This window comes from Sabethes cyaneus, chromosome 3 (assembly GCF_943734655.1).
Source record: "Sabethes cyaneus chromosome 3, idSabCyanKW18_F2, whole genome shotgun sequence".
In the NCBI taxonomy this organism is placed as follows: Eukaryota; Metazoa; Arthropoda; class Insecta; order Diptera; family Culicidae; genus Sabethes; species Sabethes cyaneus.
Window position 1 is genome coordinate 126,474,535 of NC_071355.1, and position 22,676 is coordinate 126,497,210.

The following is a 22,676-nucleotide window of genomic DNA, read 5'->3' on the forward strand; positions in this document are numbered from 1 at the left end:
CACAGGAGGAGCATTTAACTCCTTTCCGACCTTATTAACACCACTCGAAACAGCAGCAGGTACCGACAGTAGAGTAACGTTGATTCCGTCCTCATAGTCGTCATCATCCTCATAGCAGTCACTCCCGCCACTTTGTTTGGGTGAATTCAGGATTGATGAGGAACATGAACGTACGTCCTCCAACGAAATACTGCGTAGCTGGTCCTCAGCGGTTATTTCTTTGTCGACTTCCATAATAACGTGTACCTATATTCTGTAACAACGGGGGGGGAAATAGAAACATATTGGCGAATTCCCTTTAGTGATTGTATGAAGAAGTCGTTTGACTTCTTAGTATTTAAATTTTATTTAACAACATAGGAATGATAATATAACATAAAAAAAACGAAAACTGATAATGAAAATTTAATGATAAATAATTAATATTGTGTTGTGATTATAAAAGAATAAAAAAAAAAAAACTATGCTAATAGAAGTATAACTTTTAATGAAACGATTATAATTTTTCTTGATTGTTGCATTCCGCCACATTCCTTAACCAATAATAGCGATTAACACTTTTATATGTATGTAAAAAAAAAAAAAACAAAAAAAAAAAGAACCATATAAAAGAATTTAATTATCTTCATAAATTGTCCTAGAAATATATTTTTCTTATCAACATTTACTGCCAGCTGCATACCATCACATTCGCCTAGCAATTAATTGCAACATGCAGTGATCTGTTTGCTAGCGGCAACACACAAGTGGTATGTGGAGGATTCACAAACACTATCACTAACACCACTTCACAAAGGTTTGATCTTAGGCATTAACCGCCCACTTGTTTATATTCTTCTTAGCCTATCCTAAACGAAAATCACTAAGCAAATATGTACACTATTTTCATCACCGGAACATAACATTTATTCCGCACCTATGTGTGTTCAATAATAAACACGATCAAACCGATGATTATTTGTTCATACGGTAGCACAGAGGATCTTGCATACAAGCAATGCGATCCATTTGCAACTAGTCCATTGTTTACGACGTGGTGCTTTGGGTAGCTCCTTTGTGTAAATAATTACCGGTGATAAACACCAAATAGCGGCACTCGCTTACCTTACTGCACTCGATTCAGATAAAATATCACCTTATTTCACTATTTTCTTATCACTCGCGAATATTGGAGCGTTAGAACTGCAAATAAATGCGTAAAATAGTGGGTGTCTGTGAATCACTTGCGCACCTAGATAGCAGAGTTGCCAGGTCCGCTCAGTCATGTTCTTCCAATCGGTCAGCAGTCAAGCGTGCATGTTCGGTAAGCAGTATTGGTGCCTCATTATTATTATCGAAGTTATCATCAACCATCATCCTGCAGCGTTCATCAGCAAAATTGTCATAGTCATCGCGCTGTTTATCTTGTTCCAGCTCATTAACTGGAAAGGGGGGGGGGGCCGTTGCTTTTGGCCGTATTTTAACATATTTTGTTTTTGAAAAAGGTTATTTAAATAGCTGCTATAGTTAATCTCCTAGAACTCTTCTAAAATAAGACGTCTTGCGGTGAGCACGATATCTTTGGACTGAATCATCGAAAATCGAAAAACCAAAAATCTACAGATTGATCGAAGGATTTAGCAATATGTATCATCATTTTTTGACGAAATGGCGGCTTGTTAAACATGAAATGAAAACATGAACGATTGGATGGTAAATGGCTGAATAATGCGCTCCAGAACCACCGAGAGGTTCCACAGCCTCTTATTCAGCAACTCCTATCTCGACCTCCTCGTGGTACCATCCGGGATACGTTCCTTAGTGGAAATCGGACAACCGGTGGAAACTAGGGTCGTATGCGGATAGAGAAGGGGGCACTAATGCGAAAGCTGAAGTGTAAACTCTCCGCCTGCAGGACGGTTCTCTTGACTCCCAGGAACCAAAGCAGAGGGTCCAAAGCCCCTAAAGGAGATGGTTGTAATAGCTGTTATCTATAGCTATTACGTAAAAATTTGAATGGATAAACCCCTAATCCAAGGTGTGACGCGACCCGTGCCGAGGGATGAATGGTGGAGGGGGTTCTATAAATTCTCTCGCCGCAACGGAGCCTGTGGAGTACCAGGGCGCCCTCCACAGCAATTTGCCCTTGCTGCATCAAGCCGGTCACTGATGCAGTGGACGATTTCTTACCGTGCAAGCTCTCTCTGCCGAAAAACAAAGAAACGAATGAGGCGGAGAGGAGAGTAGTGGAGGAGCAGGACTTGAACGATGCGCTAGCAGAGGTTCAGTCCTGATCCTCGTCTATCCTCAACACGTCGACTCGTTGTCAGTCGACAAACGAATATGTGGCTCCAACTCTCTACTCACGGGTCGAGATTCACTCTGCCTGATCTTAGACTGTGTGCTGGAGGGTGGGCTGAAACAAAAGGAGAGCCGAACAGTTATGGCCAGTAGGATGGCTGTACAATCGCTCAAACAATCTATAAAAGAATATATAACGTCTAGTATCCACCCCTAGGTTACTCAAAAGTTGCTGAGTCTCAATAAGAGAGATCTCAGCAAGCTTACCGGTCTTGTGACAGGACATTTTCCGAGTAAATATCATTTTCGGAATCTCAGTTTCATACAAGATGATATTTAACTTCGGAACACTTGCTCTGCTATCGTGGAGCACAAATAGTACGCAGACTGCAGTATCTCAAAACGGGGAGATCTGATTGGCGTCGCCGATCAGGATACTAGGTTCATAAACCTAGTCATCCCTGATTGGCACATGTCTCGCTCCAGCTACCAGCCTGTCACTTCCTCAATAAGTGATAGGTAAGCTTGAAGCGTATAGTATAATAATAAAACGGGGCATACCACAATAGTTCAAAATAATGGACGCAGTGGTAAGAGTACCCAACAGAGGAAAAAAAAAAATATGAAAAATCGATTTTTGGGATAAATTTTGCTCTTAAATTAATAAATCCATAAAATAATAAATATTAATCGGTGAGGAAAAACCTTCGATTCATCTGTAGAATATATCCTTAGAACACTTGTGTCAAAATTTGAAGTGATTCGGTTCAGCCGTTTTTTTTTCAAGAAATCTTGCTCACCGACTTTGAAAACACGGTTTTGAAAAACGCGCGTTCAAAGTTTCGTGTTCCTTCTGCAATCGCTCTGACACGTCGTTACAAATATGCGTTTAACTTCGTTGATATTTGCCGGATTGGTTTGAAATTTTCTGTGTGCATACTTACCCCCCTTAAGTATGCACACAGAAAATTTCAAACCAACTCTGGAACCAACCAACCAACCGCAACCTATTCTGGAAAGTCGGAAAAATCTAATTTTATTTTTTTGCATTTTCGAGAGGTTTATACCTTCAGAAATGTCTCGCCAAAAGGATTTTTTGATATCTGATCTCGTTAGAAGGTTATGGCAGAAACTGTGGGGTCACCTCAAAGGAAATGCATCGCTGGACGAAACTTTAAAAGTGTTTTTCTCGAAACCATACTTTTTCAACTGGCGGTACGTGTATCTCAGAATCTAGTGATCCGAATTGGCTGAAATTTTTTTTCAGCATGTAAAAATGAATTATCTAAATTGTTACGTAGCCGTTTTTTGATATCTCAATTTTTCAATTTTTTATGAGCTCGCAACTGGCGATTTTTGATGAAAAAACACTTTTCTTTTGGAAAAGTTGCCGCCATTTTGGTAATTTTTCGAATTTTCAAAAACCCCTACGTAACAATTTAGGTATTGCTTCCAAATCATCCCCAAAATCCGTTTTCCGATACTCCGTTGGTTCCCAGTACGTACCGCCAGTAAGGAACTATTTTCTAGAGAGCATCCACGTGCCCAGCTGCCACCAGCAGCCACTATTTTGGCATTCAAAAAACAGAAAATACATGTTCGAATATAGCTTAACCTATAACCAAAATACCCCAACACTAACTATAATTCCAACATGCGAGAAAAATTTACGGAAGTCCATTATTTTTCGACCTTTCAGAGTAGGGTCCCCCTTAAATATATGCATATATGATATAAACAGAAAATCGATTTTTCGAAAATTCTAACTGTATATAACCCCTTAAGTGTGTACCAAAGTCCCTAGAGTGAAGGTATCCTGAACCCATAGTGGAGGTAACACATTAAACATTCAATTACTGCAATAAAAATTTATACAAACTGGCTCTGCTTGTTTGCATTAGATTAAGTACTCACTTTATATGCTCGACAGATTTAAATTTCTTAAATTCATAAATAAATAATATCAGAAAAACATAAAATTCAAAACCGATTTCAAAAGCTAAGCAGACTTATATTTAAATCAGGAAATCATATTCAAAACCAGCAGAATATGTCTACTAATTTCATTTTACCGCTAAGAGAAGAGACGATTATTTCAAGCAAACCTGTATAACCCAAGTGCACATAATATACACGTTGTTAAGAAGCATAATTGCATTTTATCTCATAAAGTGCATATTTTATTCAAGTACCACCACCAGTGTTGCGCACCGCTAATTCGCTAACCGATCAATCGCGAACCACTAATTACATTACATCCATATTTCCAAATAAAGTGCCGCTGTTTATTTTAAATTTAATAAACTGTAAATTTTGCCGAAAATATTTTCTATTTTCATAATATCTATAGATAACGGCCATATGTCATATGGTCCCGGAGTTATTCCGGAGTTCCTTGGGGGACCGAGCTATAGCTTTTTTAGATAAAGTTGCCAAATATCTAAAATTTGTTTGAAATCTGTTGAATTTTGTAAACATATCATCGACTGTGGATATATCAGTTACTTTGCCACAGTTAGGAGCCATGGTGCGCGCCACCCGGATCCGGGAGGACACTATAAATCCGGAACCGGTTCCTGTAACGGGACATTTCAGCTTCAGTAAAGCATGTCGTGTCGCATATCAAAAAACATCATCATTCGACAAAATAGCGATTGGTGATCATCTCATGTCTCTCAGAGGCCGTATGGCCGGTTCCGGTCCGGGAAGGGTTTCTTTTCTGATTCAAGCACGGAACGGATTTCGTAGGAACCTGTCCGGGAGCTGAAATCGGCCATATGGCCTCTGAGAGACATGAGATGATCGCCAACCGCTATTTTGTCGAATGCTGATGTTTTTTAATATGCGACACGACATGCTTTACTGATGCTGAAATGTCCCGTTACGGGAACCGGTTCCGGATTTAAAGTGTCCCCCCGGATCCGGATGGTGCGCACCATGGCTCCTAACTGCGACAAAGTAACTGATATGTCCACAGTCGATGATATGTTTACAAAAATCAACAGATTTCACACAAATTTTAGATATTTGGAAACTTTATCTAAAAAGCCATATCTCGGTCCCCCAAGGAACTCCGGGACCATATGACATATGGCCATTATCTATAGATATTATGAAAATAGAAAATATTTTCGGCAAAATTCCCAAATTTGGTAAAAACATATTGAAAGATAAAAAAGTTACGGTCATTTTAGTAAATTTTGCGGTGCTAAAAATGATGTAGACCTTAGAGGGGTTAATTAAGTTTGGTGTTCCTTTAATGGTGTTATTCCGTATAAATTGCTAGGTGAAAAGCATTGTAACGCAACTTTAGAAATGAGAGCCTATAGTTGTGCGCTTCAACTGCGCCCATAGTTGTATTAGATTTTAGAAAATCGGCATTTTAGCAAATAATGTTTTAATTTTAAATGGTGTAGTCTAACTACCAATGCTCCTAAGAACTTGTTTTATATAATGAGCGTAATTGTTTTATTTAAAATGCTACGGTGTCGAAAATAAGCATTAATAAATTAATAATAAATACTACCGCAACCAGGTCTAAAATTCAACATCGAAAATATTGTGTTTTGGTCAGACAGCCAAATTGTTCTGGCACGGCTCAGAAAACGATTAACTTATCCCAATGTATATGCTTGAAACAAAGTGACGGAGATGATTAGCGAAACTAAGCAATACAAATGGAATTATGTACCATCAAAGGAAAGCCCAGCAGAGTTGATATCTAGAGATCAGACACCTGATATGCTGAAGCTGAATTAAATGTGGTTTCACGGAATTTTGCGAGCAAAAATTTATCATACCGAGCCACCAGAGCACGTACCAGACTATGAACTGCCAGAACTGAAGGTTACGGAAGTCTGAGATGTTGCAGTATACAACCAAGACACTTTTCCATTTATTTCGAAATATAGTTGCTTTCGGAAAGTGCAAAGCATACGTCCAACCTCCAACGTTTCATTCGTAATTGCCAAATAAAGGATCCAAGTATGCGCGATTTGAATCAGCATTTTTCTATTCCGGAATTACGATGTTCTCTCGAGCTGATAATTAGGGTCATTCAACTCGAAGTGTTCAGTGATGTAATTCATCAAATCGAGAATAACGAATCCTGTCGAAGTCTTGCAAAATTGAATCCAACATATGATGACGGCATTTTGAGGGTTGACGGAAGATTAAATTTGACTCCATTACCACATTGGAGAAAACATCCTTACCTGTTACCAAGACCAAGGATGGAAAAAGTCATTCACTCAAGTGAGCATCGTTGATTTACGATCATAAGTTGTCAAAAGTAAAAAAAATATTTACACTAACGCTCAGTAGTGATCCAGAACTGTACTGATTCGCTTTTGCTGTTAGATGTGCACGAACCAGTCTCGAAAGAGAAATGATTCAAAATGGATATGAAAAAATAGTGATGGGATCAGAACCGACACAATAGCAAGACGAACGTAAGCGATGGGAATCGGTTTGAACTTGGTTCACTTACGCTCACTGATCGTTCAGTTTTAACTCTATGGTATTCACACTTCACTATTAAAATATATTGTAATTATTCTCCATATGTTTCAAATATTCAAACACTTTGTAACTTACTCAGAAGTTACATAACTTATTGGAGCAAAATTAAAGCTGATTCAAATGATGATTGCAATTATTTTCGGTTCATGAACGATTGAGAAGATGAAAAGCAAAATAAAATCGGATCAGATTCGCTCAGTGGCAAACGTTTGGTTCGCTTCGTTAGGGTCAGAGAGTGAAAAAAACAGAGTAGGCATGATCGCAATCATTTCAGCTCATATTAAAATTTGGTTCGTTTGCAACAAATGATTCAAACTGCTATGAGAACACGCTTGGTCTCTCTGAGTGAGCATATAAAAGGTGATGGTTATGTGAGTTGAATCGGTGATTGAGTATTGGCTGATAAACGGCTGAATAATGCGTACCGTCGGTGCCTTGTGCACGTGTAGGCATAAAATAGACCCTACAGTGGTTCATAGCCTCTTATTCAGCAACTCCTATTCCTACCTCCTCGTGGTACCAGCCGGGATACGAGCAACCTCGGTAGAGATCGGGTAACCAACCCCGGTGGAAGCCAAGGTCGTATGCTGACAGGAAAGGAGGACTCTTTCGAACTTCGTTGGCCCTCCGGCGAAACAGGGGTTTGGTGTAGCAGGCTTTGCAAGCCGTTACCACGAAAATTACTAAAGCACGGAACGAAGAACAAATAAATTCTTACTGGAGCAATCGGAATAGATCCACGCGACGAAAAAGGACTATGGATTGGAAACTCGGGACGTGAAACTGTCCATCTCTCAACTTCCAAGGGAGCCCTCGAGTGCCCTCCGACGTATTGAAGAGCCGCAAGTTCGACGTCGTAGCGCTGCACGAGGTGTGCTGGAAGAGCTCAACGGTACGAACGTTCAGAGATGGGCATACCATCTACCAGAGCTGCGGCAACACACACGAGCTGGATACAGCTTTCATAGTGATGGGCGAGATGCGGAAACGGGTGATTGGGTGGTGGCCAATCAATCATCGAATGTGCAGGTTGAGAATCAAGGGCCGATTCTTCAATATAGGCATTATCAGCGAGCATAGCCCTCACCTCAGAAGTACCGATGACGACAAGGATGAATTCTACGCGCAGTTGGAGTGAATACGACCGCTGCCCAAAGCATGATATCAATATCGTCAGCGGGGATTTCAATGCTCAGGTCGATCAGGAAGAGGAATACAAACCGGTGATTGGAAGGTTCAGTGCACACCAGCGGACCAATGAAATGGGCCTAAGACTTATCGACTTTGCCGCCTCCAAGAATATGGCCGTACTTAGTACCTTTTTCCAGCACAGAATCCATCACAAGTACATCTGGAGGTCACCAAATCAGACAGAATCACAGATCGATCACGTTTTGATCGACAGTAGGCACTTCTCAGACATTATCGACGTCAGATCCTATCGAAGCACTAACGTTGACTCTGACCACCACCTAGTGATGGTTAAGATGCGCCCAAGACTCTCCGTTGTGAATAACATTCGGTACCGACGCCAGCCTCGGTTAGATCTCGCGCGGCTGAAGCAGCCAGACGTCGCCGCAAACTACGCGCATTCACTCGAAATTGCGGTGCCGGAAGAGGACGAGCTGGACGAAGCCCCTCTCGAGGACTGTTGGAACACTATCAAAACAGCCGTCAGCAGTGTAGCAGAGAGCTCCTTCGGGCCTGTGGCCCGGAATCAGCGGAACGATTGGTTTGACGATGAATGTAGGAGGGTGATGGATGAGGAGAACGCTGCGCGGGCGCAGTGCCACACGTCAGAACGTGGAAAGACACAAACAGAAAAAGATGCAGCGCAACCAAATCTTTCGGGAGAAAAAGCGCTACCTGGAAGAGCAGGAATATGCAGAGTTGAAGCAGCTGCATCGTTCTCAGGAAACGCGAAAGTTCTACCAGAAACTGAATGAGTCGGGATAAGACTGGCAGTATTCTGACGGACGATCGTGAGGTGACCGATAGGTGGAAGCAGCACTTCGACGAACACCTGAATGGCGCCCAGGCGGAGACCCTTGGCGGCGGGGAAAACGATTTTGACTGTGCAACAAACGGGGAAGAGGTGCCAGTCCCAACGATAGGCGAAGTTAAGGAGGCCATCATGCAGCTAAAGAACAAGTCAGCAGGAAAAGATGGCATCGGAGCAGAGCTTATTAAAATGGGACCAGAAAAGCTGGCCGTTTGTCTACACCGACTAATTGTTAGAATTTGGGATACGGAACAGCTACCGGAGAAGTGGAAAGATGGGGTTTTCTGCCCGATCTATAAAAAGGGCGACAAGTTGGACTGTGAGAACTATCGAGCGATCGCCGTTCTCAATGCCGCCTATAAAGTGCTGTCCCAAATCATTTTCCGCCGTCTATCACCAATTGCGAATAGATTTGTGGGATCTTATCAAGCCGGTTTCGTCGAAGGTCGGTCTACAACGGATCAAATATTTCCACTGCGGCAAATCCTCCAAAAGGGCCGTGAATACAGAGTTCCCACGCATCATTTATTCGTTCACTTCAAAGCCGCATATGATACCATCGACCGGAAAGAGCTATGGAAAATCAAGGACGAGAACAGTTTCCCCAGGAAGCTCATCAAACTGATTAAATCTACGATGGATGGTACACAGTGCTGTGTTCGGATTTCGGGTGGATTGTCTAGTTCATTCGAATGACACAGAGGGCTTAGTCAAGGTGATGGTCTTTCATGCCTGCTGTTCAACATAGCGCTACAAGGTGTTATGAACCGAGCGGATATCAACACGCGGGGCACGATATTCAACAAATCTAGTCAATGCGTCTGCTTTGCCGAAGACATGGATATTATCGGCAGAACATCTGTGGCGGTGGCTGAACAGTACACCAGACTAAAGCGCGAAGCAGCAAAGATTGGGTTAAAGGTAAATACGTCTAAAACAAAGTACATGCTTGCCAGCGGAACCGAGGCCGAACGACACCGCTTGGGCAGTAGTATATTGATCGATGGCGATGAGTTTGGGGTAGTCGACGAATTTGTCTACCTTGGCTCACTGGTAACGGCGGACAATGATACCATCCGTGAGATACGGAGGCGTATTATCAGCGGAAGTCGTGCTTACTATGGGCTCCACAAGCAAGCTTGTTCTCTACGGGCATGAAACATGGACAATGCTCGAGGAGGACCTGCGAGTGCTCGGAGTTTTCGAACGACGAGGGCTAAGAACGATCTTCGGCGGCGTACTGGAGAACGGAGTATGGAGGCGGAGGATGAACCATGAACTCGCACAGCTCTATGGTGAATCCAGTATCCAGAAGGTGGCTAAGGCTGGACGGATACGATGGGCAGGACATGTTGCAAGAATGCCGGACAACTACCCTGCAAAGATGGTGTTCGCCTCAAACCACCAGGAGCGCAACGAGCAAGATGCTTAGACCAGGTGGAGCGAGATCTGACGAAGAGTACTCGGTGTTCGAGGAATTGGAGTGCGGTAGCCCTCAACCGAGTTACATGGAGAAACTTTGTTCAACAGGCTTTGTCTTAGGACGGCAAGTCATCTAAGTAAGTAAGTAGAGTATCGATGACAACATTTTGATGCGATTTTTGACCATGCCTGACCAAGACATCATTTCATTAGACCAAACTCGTGTTTTTAGTCTTTTGACTTTGACAGGCATTGATATTAATTTTTTTTTTGAAACGGTGGTTCTACAATTGATGGAGGGACTGTAGAGGAAAGTAATGAAAAAAATTTTTTTTTAGTCTAGGGGAAAGAGCGGGAAGGTGAGGAGGGGGGGCCGGTTTATTGGTAGCTGCGCTTAACAAGTAGCCGTTATGACTCCTACTTTTTGTCCAATGCTGGAAGGTGCATGGGTTGAACCAAGCTATAATCTAAGCTCCACTCCACCAAGATCCACCCCTCTACTCCGAAAAAAAATTCTTTGCTTTGCCCCAACCATCCCTCCATCAGTTGTAGAACCACCGTTTCAAAAAAAAAAATATTAATCATTTCATCGTTGCCTAAAAATAAAAAATAAGAAAACTTATCCAATTTAATTCTACTATGTGTATTTTATTCAATGACAGATACGTATTTCGCCTACGACTTGCAGGCTTCCTCAGTGTCTGTTTTCGAGGAAGCCTGCAAGTCGTAGGCGAAATATGTATCTGTCATTGAATAAAATACACATAGTAGAATTAAATTGGATAAGTTTTCTTATTTTTTATTTTTAGGTTTCGTATTCTACTAAGCCGCTCCAAAAACTTCAGTCATTTCATCGTTGACTTTTAATTAGGGCATATCAAGTTGAAAATATGCATGAAGCAACACTTTAGAATCGAATTTGGTTGCTTGGAGGTAGATCTGCAGTTTGCAAAATCACTAGAAACTGTGTCACATGCAACTGGGTTAAGCCATTGTCTCATTATGGATGATGAGACTTACGTCAAGGTAGACCTCCGGCAGCTTCTGCGACTATTGTTCTTCTCCGTCCAGCACAAGTTTGATGTTCTGGAGGAAATGAGAAAGCAGAAACTTTCAAAATTTGCCAAGAAAGACATGATTTGGCAAACGATCTGCTCATGTGGCAAACATTCGTGACTGTAAACCGGCAAATTTACCTCAAGAAATGTCTACAGAAGCGTCTGCTTCCTCTGTTGAAGCAAAACGAGGGCCGTCCGATCTTCTGGCCGGATCAAGTTTCGCGCCATTTATCAAAGGATGTCCAGGAGTTATACGTAGTTCACGCAACGGGGTTACTTTCGTACCCAAGGACATACACCCACCCCCAGACTTCGCTGACACTTATGATTGAGTTGAGAAAACAATGTTGATGAGCTGCGTTGACTCGGATTGTTTTGTCTCCATAGAGACATAATGCGCCGCTATGCAGAATGTTCGATCGAGCAAGCATGTGCAAGGGGCGTCGGAGCTTCACGGTGTGTTCAATTCCGTTAGTAATAAAAATTTAATCTGCATTCAATAACATTTCGATTAAACACGGAATATCACCTAAACCAATGGAGATAGAATATATAAATGTAGAGGATGCCGAGGCGGTTCGTTATAACTTTGTGAAAACCTAGCTTCACGAACTGGTTTACTAGATAAACGTAAAAAAGGTAGCATGAGAAGTTTTTGCTTGGAAATTGTTTTTGTTTTATGTTTCTCTGTGATATTTATACACGATCGAACAGGAAATCTTCTCAGCTTTCTATCTAACATAGAATAGCAGTTTATTAGTACATTCAGGAATTTAGGAAAACAGTAAAAGCCTCATATTTCTCCAAACAATAATCTGCGACCCCATGTTCCATACTTTTTTCTTATCTTGAGTTCCTTTATTTATGGTAAAAATAACCCCGGTAGGGAACCAAACACCAAACACCAAACATATATACATACAAACACAATAAACATCCGTATTTTAGATGTTGGGTAATTACATAATAATTAGATGACTAATTAAACATTTTCTGAAATAATACAACTACTTACCTGTTTTTCTATTATCATTTGAAGTTCATGAGTTTTCGCTGAGCAATCAGTATGATCTTCACTAGTGATTGTGTTTTCCTAAGAAAAAGAATAGAAATAAATTATTCGTAATTCTAAAAAAAATGCTGTTCGTGTGTTTGGTATAAATTCCCCAACCACAGATTTTGATGAAAGTTGCCTCTCATGTATGGCATAGTTTGGTTCAATTTCCGCATATGGCTGTTTTCGAATTTGCCAGAATACTGCATAGCGAGCTAACTGTATGAATGTATATGATACATTCTTTGGGCTGATATACCAACGAGACATTTCACAAAAGTTGCTTTTGGAATGGTTGAGTATTTTTCCATGATTGGGCAGGATTTGAACTTTCCAAAACTATCACAACTTGTATTCTAGCATTTCGGAAGTTATAAAAAACATGTATCAAAAATAAATAAAACTTACAAGAACTAAACGACAGCATAATAGTTGCTTAAGAAATGTTTTGCCTTTCTACTATATAAATATATAGTATAAAGGTATAGAAATCACTCGGAAAACCAGAAATGGAAAGAAGGTCTTGCGGGCCGAATGTCATATACCATACGACTCAGTTTCGAAAACTGAGCATGTTTTCAGAACGAAGATGTTTTCAGAAGATTGTTAATGACGTCGGATCCATTAATTTCAACTTTAAGAAGACCAGCAGTAAAAAAATCAATGCGGTTGTTGCCAGCAGCATACAAACTTTTACAAAAATCCCAGAACGAAAATAATTCTGCAACAGATAGCGAAACAGACGTGGACGAGGTCCTGTGAAATTATTATGAACATGTACGAATAATAAAACCATGGTAACTTACTAAAACCAGCATATATGTATGTAATTCATAATTGAAATAACCAAAATGCCCGGCCAGACCCGGCCAAAATTTTTTGGCACACTTATACTGCATTCTATGGCGGTTCAAGCGATGCTAACTTTAGCTGCCAGTAGGTGCCTATTTACGGAAAAAATTACTTGTAAAAACGGTAAAATTTATGCTTCAAATCCATTTTTAAAGCAACATATGATATATACACCTTCTAGAAAGTTACGTATTTGGATAGTATCCAAAAGCTTGTAGAACATGTCGAACCTGTTGGATGAGGTTTTGTGTACAAGAAGTTTAAAAAACTGATTTTAAGGGGGTCACGATAGAAAGTTAATTATATCTCGCAAACCATATGATGCAGATACTTAATATCTTCGGCAAAGTTTAATAAAATTCAAAGTTCTACAACTTTGCCGAACACATGACCATGCTATCTAGCTTCTATAAAAAATTAATTTTTTCAAATTTGTTATCCCTTAATTTTATATATATATTAATATATGAAAATGTCATTAGATGCAGAATACTTTTTTATGAAACTTCTCCTAAGACAACTAAGCTCGAAAACGTCAGGAACAGCGAGAAAAGACTTTTGACCGCCCCTTTCCAGAATAGTCCCACTGTGCGTTGATATTTGCTTGCTGCACCGACTTGCGGTTGTTCACCACGATAACCTCCGTTTTATGATGCGCTAGGTCCAGTTTTCTGGATCGCATCCAATCTTCAACAATGCTTATAGAGAGGGCAGCCGTCAACTCAACCTCTCTGATAGATTCACCGTAGACTTCCAAGGTGATATCGTCCGCAAAGCCGACAATCACCACCCCTACCGGGAACTTTAGCTTCAACATCTCGTCATACATGACGTTCCACAACACCGGGCCCAGTATGGAACCTTGCGGAACCCCTGAGGTGATTGGAACGCATTTCTGACCCTCCTCCGTGTTGTAGCATAGCACACGATTCTGGAAATAATTTTCCAGAATTCTGTACAGCGACAACGGCACTTGGACGTTCCGAAGCGAGCTGGCTATGGAGTCCCAGCTAGCACTATTAAACGCATTTCTCACGTCGAGCGTGACAACTGCGCAATAACGAATACCTGTCCTCTTGGGCTGGATTGCTACCTCAGCTGTCTTAGTGACAGACAAGATGGCATTCACCGTAGATCTGCCTTTTCGAAAGCCGAATTGGTTCCTTGACAGACCATTTGTACCCTCCGTGTACTGTACGTGTACTGTTTTCCCGGCTTCGGCAATAGGACCAGGTTCTGTCGCTTCCATCTGTCCGGGAAGTGGCCATCTTCCAGGCATCTATTCATTACTGTCCCGAATAATTCGGGAGCCTCTAGAATAGCCGCTTTAATGGCCATATTCGGGATACCGTCTGGCACCGGGGTCAGACTTGCTCACCTTTAGGGATTTAGCGAGATCAATGAGTTTCTCGTTCGTAACCGTCACTTCCTCCCCGACCTCCAAACCGCCGTCGCCCACGTTACATTGGATGTTCGACTGGGAGGGCGACCATCCTACGTTATCTGAGATACTGGAACGTCGGCCGTGGGACGACTCAGCGGCCTGGGGCCAGGGCCTTGGCTCGTGGCGCGGAGAAGCCCCCGATGATCCGCTCCAGCATCTCTGGCGATTGCTCAGCGGGCGCAATCACGCCCTTGGTCTTTGCCATTACAACCCTGTAGGCATCGCCCCAGGGGTTCGCTTGGCACTAGCACATAACCTTTCAAAGCAGGCTCGTTTACTAGCTTTTATCCCAATCATAAGCGCTGCGCGTGCAGCAACAAGTGCTACTCGACATTCAGCCCTGCCTTCATCCGAACGAGCTCTTTGCATAATTCTCCTCGCACGAAAGCACGCTCCGCGGAGTTCCGCAATTTCATCTGTCCAACAATAAGCCGGTGACCTGCCATACCTAGGTCGACCTTTCTTAGGCATGGTTGCGTCACACGATCGCGACGGTACCTCAACCAAATGATCAGCGTTCGGATCGGGCATACCGCGATCACCGCACTCTCTACGGATCGCTTCCACAAATACTTAGGGATCGAAGTATATATCTTCCATCCACGGGTGGTTGGAGTGTTGGCCCTACTCGCCGCCTGCCGCCTCGTTATCTGACCGACACCATAGCCTGATGGTCACTGTGAGTGTAGCCATTGTCTACCCTCCAGTCTCCTATCAGACCAGGACTGCCGAAAGTCACGTCGATGATAGACTCCGCACCGTTCCTACTGAAGGTACTTGTGGTGCCGACGTTGGCCAGATCTACGTTAAGCTTTGCCAGAGCTTCAAGCAGAATCCGACCCCATGGTTCGTGCGACGACTTCCCCACTCTACCGCCCAAGCGTTAAAGTCGCCCGCCACAACCACCGGCCTTAAACCAGTCAGCACAACTGTTATTCGGTCTACCATCCGCGTAAACTGCTCGATAGACCAACACGGCGGAGCATAACAGCTGCAGTAGAACACTCCACCCACTTTGGCAACCGCAAATCCGTCGTCTGCAGTTGACACAACCTCCTGAACCGGGAACCTGCTTGTCATCCATATAGCCGCCGTCCCAGACCTATCCGAGACCCAGGTACCGTTTCCGGCAGGGACGCGATATGGATCCGAGATTATGGCAATGTCCATTGCTGGCTCAGAAACTGCTTGGTGTAACAGCTGCTGAGCCGTGCTGCAGTGGTTCAGGTTGAGTTGTGTCACTTGCACTATGAACGTGGCTTAACCGCCGGCACACCGGCCGGGCACCTTGGACCTCCCGTTACGTGCTTTGCGTCCCGTTCACCGGTACAGATCAGGCACTTGGGAGGCTCCGCGCAGTCCTTTGCTTTATGGCCAGCACTGCCACATCTCCTGCACAACTGGCTCCTATCTGGCCCCTTGCAGTTCCAGGTTTTATGTCCGTGCTCGAAGCACCGGAAGCAAGCTTCCGACTGCTTGAGCACGCTCAGTGGGCATACCGACCACCCCACTTTTAGCCTAGCAGCTTTCAGGGCTTTGTTTCCGTCAGTCAGCGGAAATCGTATGGTGGCTACCTGTGTCCCTGCCCTACCCTTGCGTAGGAAAACCAACCTCGGTTGCCACCACCACTCCACTTTGCTCTTTGAGAGCTTGTACGACCTCGCGCACTTCGGTAATCTCGTCCAGGTTCTTAAGCTGGAGAGTCACTTCTGGTGTGAGAGCACGTACCTGCACTCCGTCCCCGAGCACTCCTTCCGCTATGGACTTGTATGTGGAACTCTTCTTGGTGGCGTCCTTTCTTAACTCGACGATCATATCGCCCGTGCGTGAGCGGCGGATGCTCCGCACGTCTGCGCCCAAATCCTTGAGTAGGGCGTCTCCTCTCATGGTCTTCAGAACCTCCGAGTATTTCGACCCGTCGGTTTTCAGGATAAGAGCGTCGCCCTTTTTCGTTCGCTTCCTTGCCGGTTTAGGTGGAGCAGTTTTTTTTACTGGAGCCTCCTCCGCCTTTTCTCTTGGCCTTAACCTCGGTCCACGGGCCACCTGTCTTGGAGCTTCCCGCTGGTTCATCGGTTAGCTCTGCCAACCCGCTAGCCTGAGGGCTTTTACCGATCAGGCATTTTTTCGGTCCACCAGGGGTGCTATCTCCCGGGGACTGTCTCATGCGCTTGGCGGACGCCTTACCGCTGCTGGTAGCGCTTTCCGTGGCCTCCTGGGCCGCGTTACGACAGTCAACGGGCAAGCGTCCGTTTGTACTGCCTTCGACGCCTTCACGGTCACCTTCTTCGCCTCTCCTGCACGCGCCACGAGGTCGTTGTGCATTTTAGTCGCTGCATTCAAGGTTCTCCGAAGCATGAGCAAGCTCTGCTTCAGGTCCTTGGAGAAATTGCCGCGACCTGACGTGAACTCGATTATTACATCGAGCTGCTGTGACGCTGCTACCACTTTAGGTACAGCGTCTCTATTCTTCTCCATCGCCCTGATTAGCGCTGGGCCGTTCATCGCTATGTCCGGCGTGGTAGGCATACCGCTGCCTTTGCCACCCACACTAGCACTTCTAGTTGCATCCTTCCTCACCCTTGGTGGAGAACGCTGGATGCCTCCTCTCGCGAACGGGTTTCCACCGTATCTACACTTGTTGTATTTTTGATTTTGTTTTCCATAAGAATTCCACGAGTTGAGGGGAAAGAAAAGTCCGCCACATCAGAACCCCTCATGATGCGGTAAGGGCTGATTACTGTGGAGGGCGCTCTGGTACTCCATAGGCTCCGTTTGAGGCTGAGTATTTATAGCACCCCCCTTCCCCGCCATTCATCCCTCGGCACGGGTGGATTATGGGGTTTATCCATTCATGTTTTTACTTTTAACCATGGATAACAGGTGTTAAAACCACCCTCCTTTGGGGGCTTTGGACCCTCTGCTCAGGTGATCAGTATTTTCAGGTTCATCGTACATGCTTCTACCGAGATCCGTCATTTGCAGGCGGAGAGTTTACACTCAGCCTTCGCATGAGTGCCCCCTTCTCTGTCCGCCTACGACCCTAGTTTCAACCGGTAGTCCGATTTCCACTAAGGAACGTATCCCGAATGGTACCACGAGAAGGTAGAGATAGGAGTTGCTAAATAAGAGGCTGTGGAACTTCGTGGTAGTTCTGGAGCGCATTATTCAACCATTTACCATCCTGTGTGTGTGTGTGTGTGTGTGTGTGTGTGTGTGTGTGTGTGTGTGTGTGTGTGTGCGTGTGTGTGTGCGTGTGTGTGTGTGCGTGTGTGTGTGCGTGTGTATGTGTGTATGTGTGTGTGTGTGTGTGTGTGCGTGTGTGTGTGTGTGTGTGTGTGCGTGTGTGTGTGTAACGCTTTCAATCTCACTCACTTTTACCGGAGATGGCTGGACCGATTTTAATGTTCTTAGTGTCAAATGAAAGGTCTAGGTGTCCCATAGATCCTATTGAATTTCATACTGATCGGAATTTTAGTTCAAAAGTTATGTATAAAAATACGAAAAATATGGGACTTCATTATCTCATAGGTCCCTTAACTGATTTGAACAAAATTGATTGCATATGAAAGGGGAGCCTTTCAAAACCTTAACTTCCAAATTTCAAGATGAACGGGCTTGTGGTTTGAAAGTTACATAAATAAATGTGATACAAAAGTATTTAAAACATATTTTAGTTACATATAAGCATTAAATCAATGGGAAATACTTTACAATTTATTGTCATTTGAAAATTACTGTTGGGATCTATCAAACGAACCCGTGTTATTGAAAATCGGATGATTCCTTCAAAAGTTATGCAAACTTTAACACTTAATCACTGTATATGAAAACTTTTAAAACGTGCAAAGCCAAAATATATCAAGTATACAAGTATTTATGCACCCAAGGAAAGAAAATGTAATTATTCTACGCAATACGTTGCGAATTTCATTGGCAAACAAGGATTTTGAGGAATACGGAACAGATATTTAAAAATATAGTCAAGTTAATTATAGATGTTCCTGACAAATTAAATAATGATTATTGTGGCAGTAGAAAAACTAGGTCACGCCGCTAGGTGGATTAATTTGGGTTTTGTTAGTTGAGCTGGCATTGCTTTTCATGGTTGCATGGAGGATGGTTTTAACACCTGTTATCCATGGCTAAAAGTAAAAACATGAATGGATAAACCCCATAATCCAAGGTGTCATGCGGCCCGTGCCGAGGGATGAATGGCGGGGAAGGGGGGTGCTATAAATACTCAGCCTCAAACGGAGCCTATGGAGTACCAGAGCGCCCTCCACAGTAATCAGCCCTTACCGCATCATGAGGGGCTCTGATGTGGCGGACTTTTCTTTCCCCTCAACTCGTGGAATTCTTATGGAAAACAAAATCAAAAATACAACAAGTGTAGATACGGTGGAAACCCGTTCGCGAGAGGAGGCATCCAGCGTTCTCCACCAAGGGTGAGGAAGGATGCAACTAGAAGTGCTAGTGTGGGTGGCAAAGGCAGCGGTATGCCTACCACGCCGGACATAGCGATGAACGGCCCAGTGCTAATCAGGGCGATGGAGAAGAATAGAGACGCTGTACCTAAAGTGGTAGCAGCGTCACGGCAGCTCGATGTAATAATCGAGTTCACGTCAGGTCGCGGCAATTTCTCCAAGGACCTGAAGCAGAGCTTGCTCATGCTTCGGAGAACCTTGAATGCAGCGACCAAAATGCACAACGACCTCGTGGCGCGTGCAGGAGAGGCGAAGAAGGTGACCGTGAAGGCGTCGAAGGCAGTACAAACGGACGCTTGCCCGTTGACTGTCGTAACGCGGTCCAGGAGGCCACGGAAAGCGCTACCAGCAGCGGTAAGGCGTCCGCCAAGCGCATGAGACAGTCCCCGGGAGATAGCACCCCTGGTGGACCGAAAAAATGCCTGATCGGTAAAAGCCCTCAGGCTAGCGGGTTGGCAGAGCTAACCGATGAACCAGCGGGAAGCTCCAAGACAGGTGGCCCGTGGACCGAGGTTAAGGCCAAGAGAAAAGGCGGAGGAGGCTCCAGTAAAAAAACTGCTCCACCTAAACCGGCAAGGAAGCGAGCGAAAAAGGGCGACGCTCTTATCCTGAAAACCGACGGGTCGAAATACTCGGAGGTTCTGAAGACCATGAGAGGAGACGCCCTACTCAAGGATTTGGGCGCAGACGTGCGGAGCATCCGCCGCTCACGCACGGGCGATATGATCGTCGAGTTAAGAAAGGACGCCACCAAGAAGAGTTCCACATACAAGTCCATAGCGGAAGGAGTGCTCGGGGACGGAGTGCAGGTACGTGCTCTCACACCAGAAGTGACTCTCCAGCTTAAGAACCTGGACGAGATTACCGAAGTGCGCGAGGTCGTACAAGCTCTCAAAGAGCAAAGTGGAGTGGTGGTGGCAACCGAGGCGGTTTTCCTACGCAAGGATAGGGCAGGGACACAGGTAGCCACCATACGATTTCCGCTGACTGACGGAAACAAAGCCCTGAAAGCTGCTAGGCTAAAAGTGGGGTGGTCGGTATGCCCACTGAGCGTGCTCAAGCAGTCGGAAGCTTGCTTCCGGTGCTTCGAGCACGGACATAAAGCCTGGAACTGCAAGGGGCCAGATAGGAGCCAGTTGTGCAGGAGATGTGGCAGTGCTGGCCATAAAGCAAAGGACTGCGCGGAGCCTCCCAAGTGCCTGATCTGTACCGGTGAACGGGACGCAAAGCACGTAACGGAAGGTCCAAGGTGCCCGGCCGGTGTGCCGGCGACTAAGCCACGTTCATAGTGCAAGTGACACAACTCAACCTGAACCACTGCAGCACGGCTCAGCAGCTGTTACACCAAGCAGTTTCTGAGCCAGCAATGGACATGGCCATAATCTCGGATCCATATCGCGTTCCTGCCGGAAACGGTACCTGGGTCTCGGATAGGTCTGGGACGGCGGCTATATGGATGACAAGCAGGTTCCCGGTTCAGGAGGTTGTGTCAACTGCAGACGACGGATTTGCGGTTGCCAAAGTGGGTGGAGTGTTCTACTGCAGCTGTTATGCTCCGCCGAGTTGGTCTATCGAGCAGCTTACGCGGATGGTAGACCGAATAACAGTTGTGCTGACTGGTTTAAGGCCGGTGGTTGTGGCGGGCGACTTTAACGCTTGGGCGGTAGAGTGGGGAAGTCGTCGCACGAACCATGGGGTCGGATTCTGCTTGAAGCTCTGGCAAAGCTTAACGTAGATCTGGCCAACGTCGGCACCACAAGTACCTTCAGTAGGAACGGTGCGGAGTCTATCATCGACGTGACTTTCGGCAGTCCTGGTCTGATAGGAGACTGGAGGGTAGACAATGGCTACACTCACAGTGACCATCAGGCTATGGTGTCGGTCAGATAACGAGGCGGCAGGCGGCGAGTAGGGCCAACACTCCAACCACCCGTGGATGGAAGATATATACTTCGATCCCGAAGTATCTGTGGAAGCGATCCGGAGAGAGTGCGGTGATCGCGGTATGCCCGATCCGAACGCTGATCATTTGGTTGAGGTACCGTCGCGATCGTGTGACGCAACCATGCCTAAGAAATAATATTTACATGGTTTATAGAAATTAAGATAAAGATAATTTTTGCAGACTTGAATGAATATATATATATATATATCTATACCTATAAAGAAGGATTTCTGTCTGTCCGTATGTTCCTTATAGAATCGAAAATTACTGAACCAATCGGCATGAAGATATGCATGTAGAGGTTTTTGGGGCCAGGAAAGGTTTTAGTGATGGTTAGAAACCCCTCCCCCACTAAGAGGGGGGGCTCCCATACAAATGAAACACAAATTTCTGCATAACTAGACAACTAATCAAGCAAATAGAACAAAATTTGGCATGTGGGTGTTTTCGGTGACAAGAATTTATTCTATGGTAAATTGAGACCCCTCCCCTCTTTATAAGGGGAATTATAACTCCTCCCCTCTTTAAAAGGGGGGGCTTCCATACAAATTTCCTCATAACTCGAGAACTAATCAAGCAAATGGAACCAAATTTGGCATGTGAAAGTTTTCGAGGGCAAGAATATTTTCTATAGTAAATTAGGACTTTAAGAGGGGGGGCTCCTATACAAACGAAACACAAATTTCCTCATAACTCGAGAACTAATCAAGCAAATGGAACCAAATTTGACACGTGGGTGTTTTTGGAGACAAAATTTTTTTCTATGATGAACTGGGACCCCTCCTCACTTTAGGAGGGGGGGCTCCTGTACCAAAGAAACACAGTTTTCCTCATAACTCGAGAACTAATCAAGCAAATGGAACAAAATTTGGCATGTGAAAGTTTTCGAGGGCAAGAATATTTTCTATGGTGAATTAGGACCCCTCCCAACTTTAAGAGGGGGTGCTTCTACACAAATGAAATACAAATTTCCTCATAACTCGAGAACTAATCAAGCAAATGGAACCATATTTGGCATATGGGTGTTTTTGGAGGCAACCATTTTTTCTCTGATGAATTAGGACCCCTTACCTTTTTAAGAGGGGGGCGGCTCTCATACAAACGAAATACAAAATTTCCTCATAACTCTAGAACTACTCAAGCAAATGGAACCAAATTTATCATGTGGGTGTTTTTGTAGGCAAGAATATTTTCTATGGTATATTTTCTATGGATTTCCCCACTTTAAGAGGGGGGGGGCTCCTATACAAATGAAAAACAAATTTCCTCATAACTCGAGAACTAATCAAGCAAATTTAACCAAATTTGACATGTAAGTGGTTTTGGACGCAAGATTTTTTTTTATGGTGAATTGAGACCCCTCTCTTCTTTAGAAAGCGAGTTATGGCCCATCTCCCCTTTAAGAGGGTGGGCTTCCATACAAATGAAATGCAAATTTCCTCTTATCTCGAGAACTAATCAATCAAATGGAACCAAATTTGGCATGTGGGAGTTTTAGGTGGCAGAAATTTTTTCTATGGTGAATTACGACCCCTTCCCCTTTTAAGAGGGGAGCTCCCATACAAATGAAATTCAAATTTCCTTATAACTTGAGAACTAATCAAGCAAATGGAA

At 44.2% G+C, this 22,676-nt stretch overlaps 1 protein-coding gene across 4 annotated transcripts in view; it reads right to left on the reverse strand.

The window, feature by feature from the left end:
• LOC128741441 (liprin-alpha-1) overlaps positions 1-22,676 on the reverse strand; it is a 1,114,069-nt gene that overhangs the window by 777,943 nt on the left and 313,450 nt on the right. For all 4 annotated transcript variants that reach the window (XM_053837258.1, XM_053837259.1, XM_053837257.1 and 1 more), the window contains exon 6: positions 12,299-12,376. In XM_053837258.1, the coding sequence (XP_053693233.1) occupies positions 12,299-12,376 (78 nt within the window). The remainder of the gene's footprint in view (positions 1-12,298; positions 12,377-22,676) is intronic.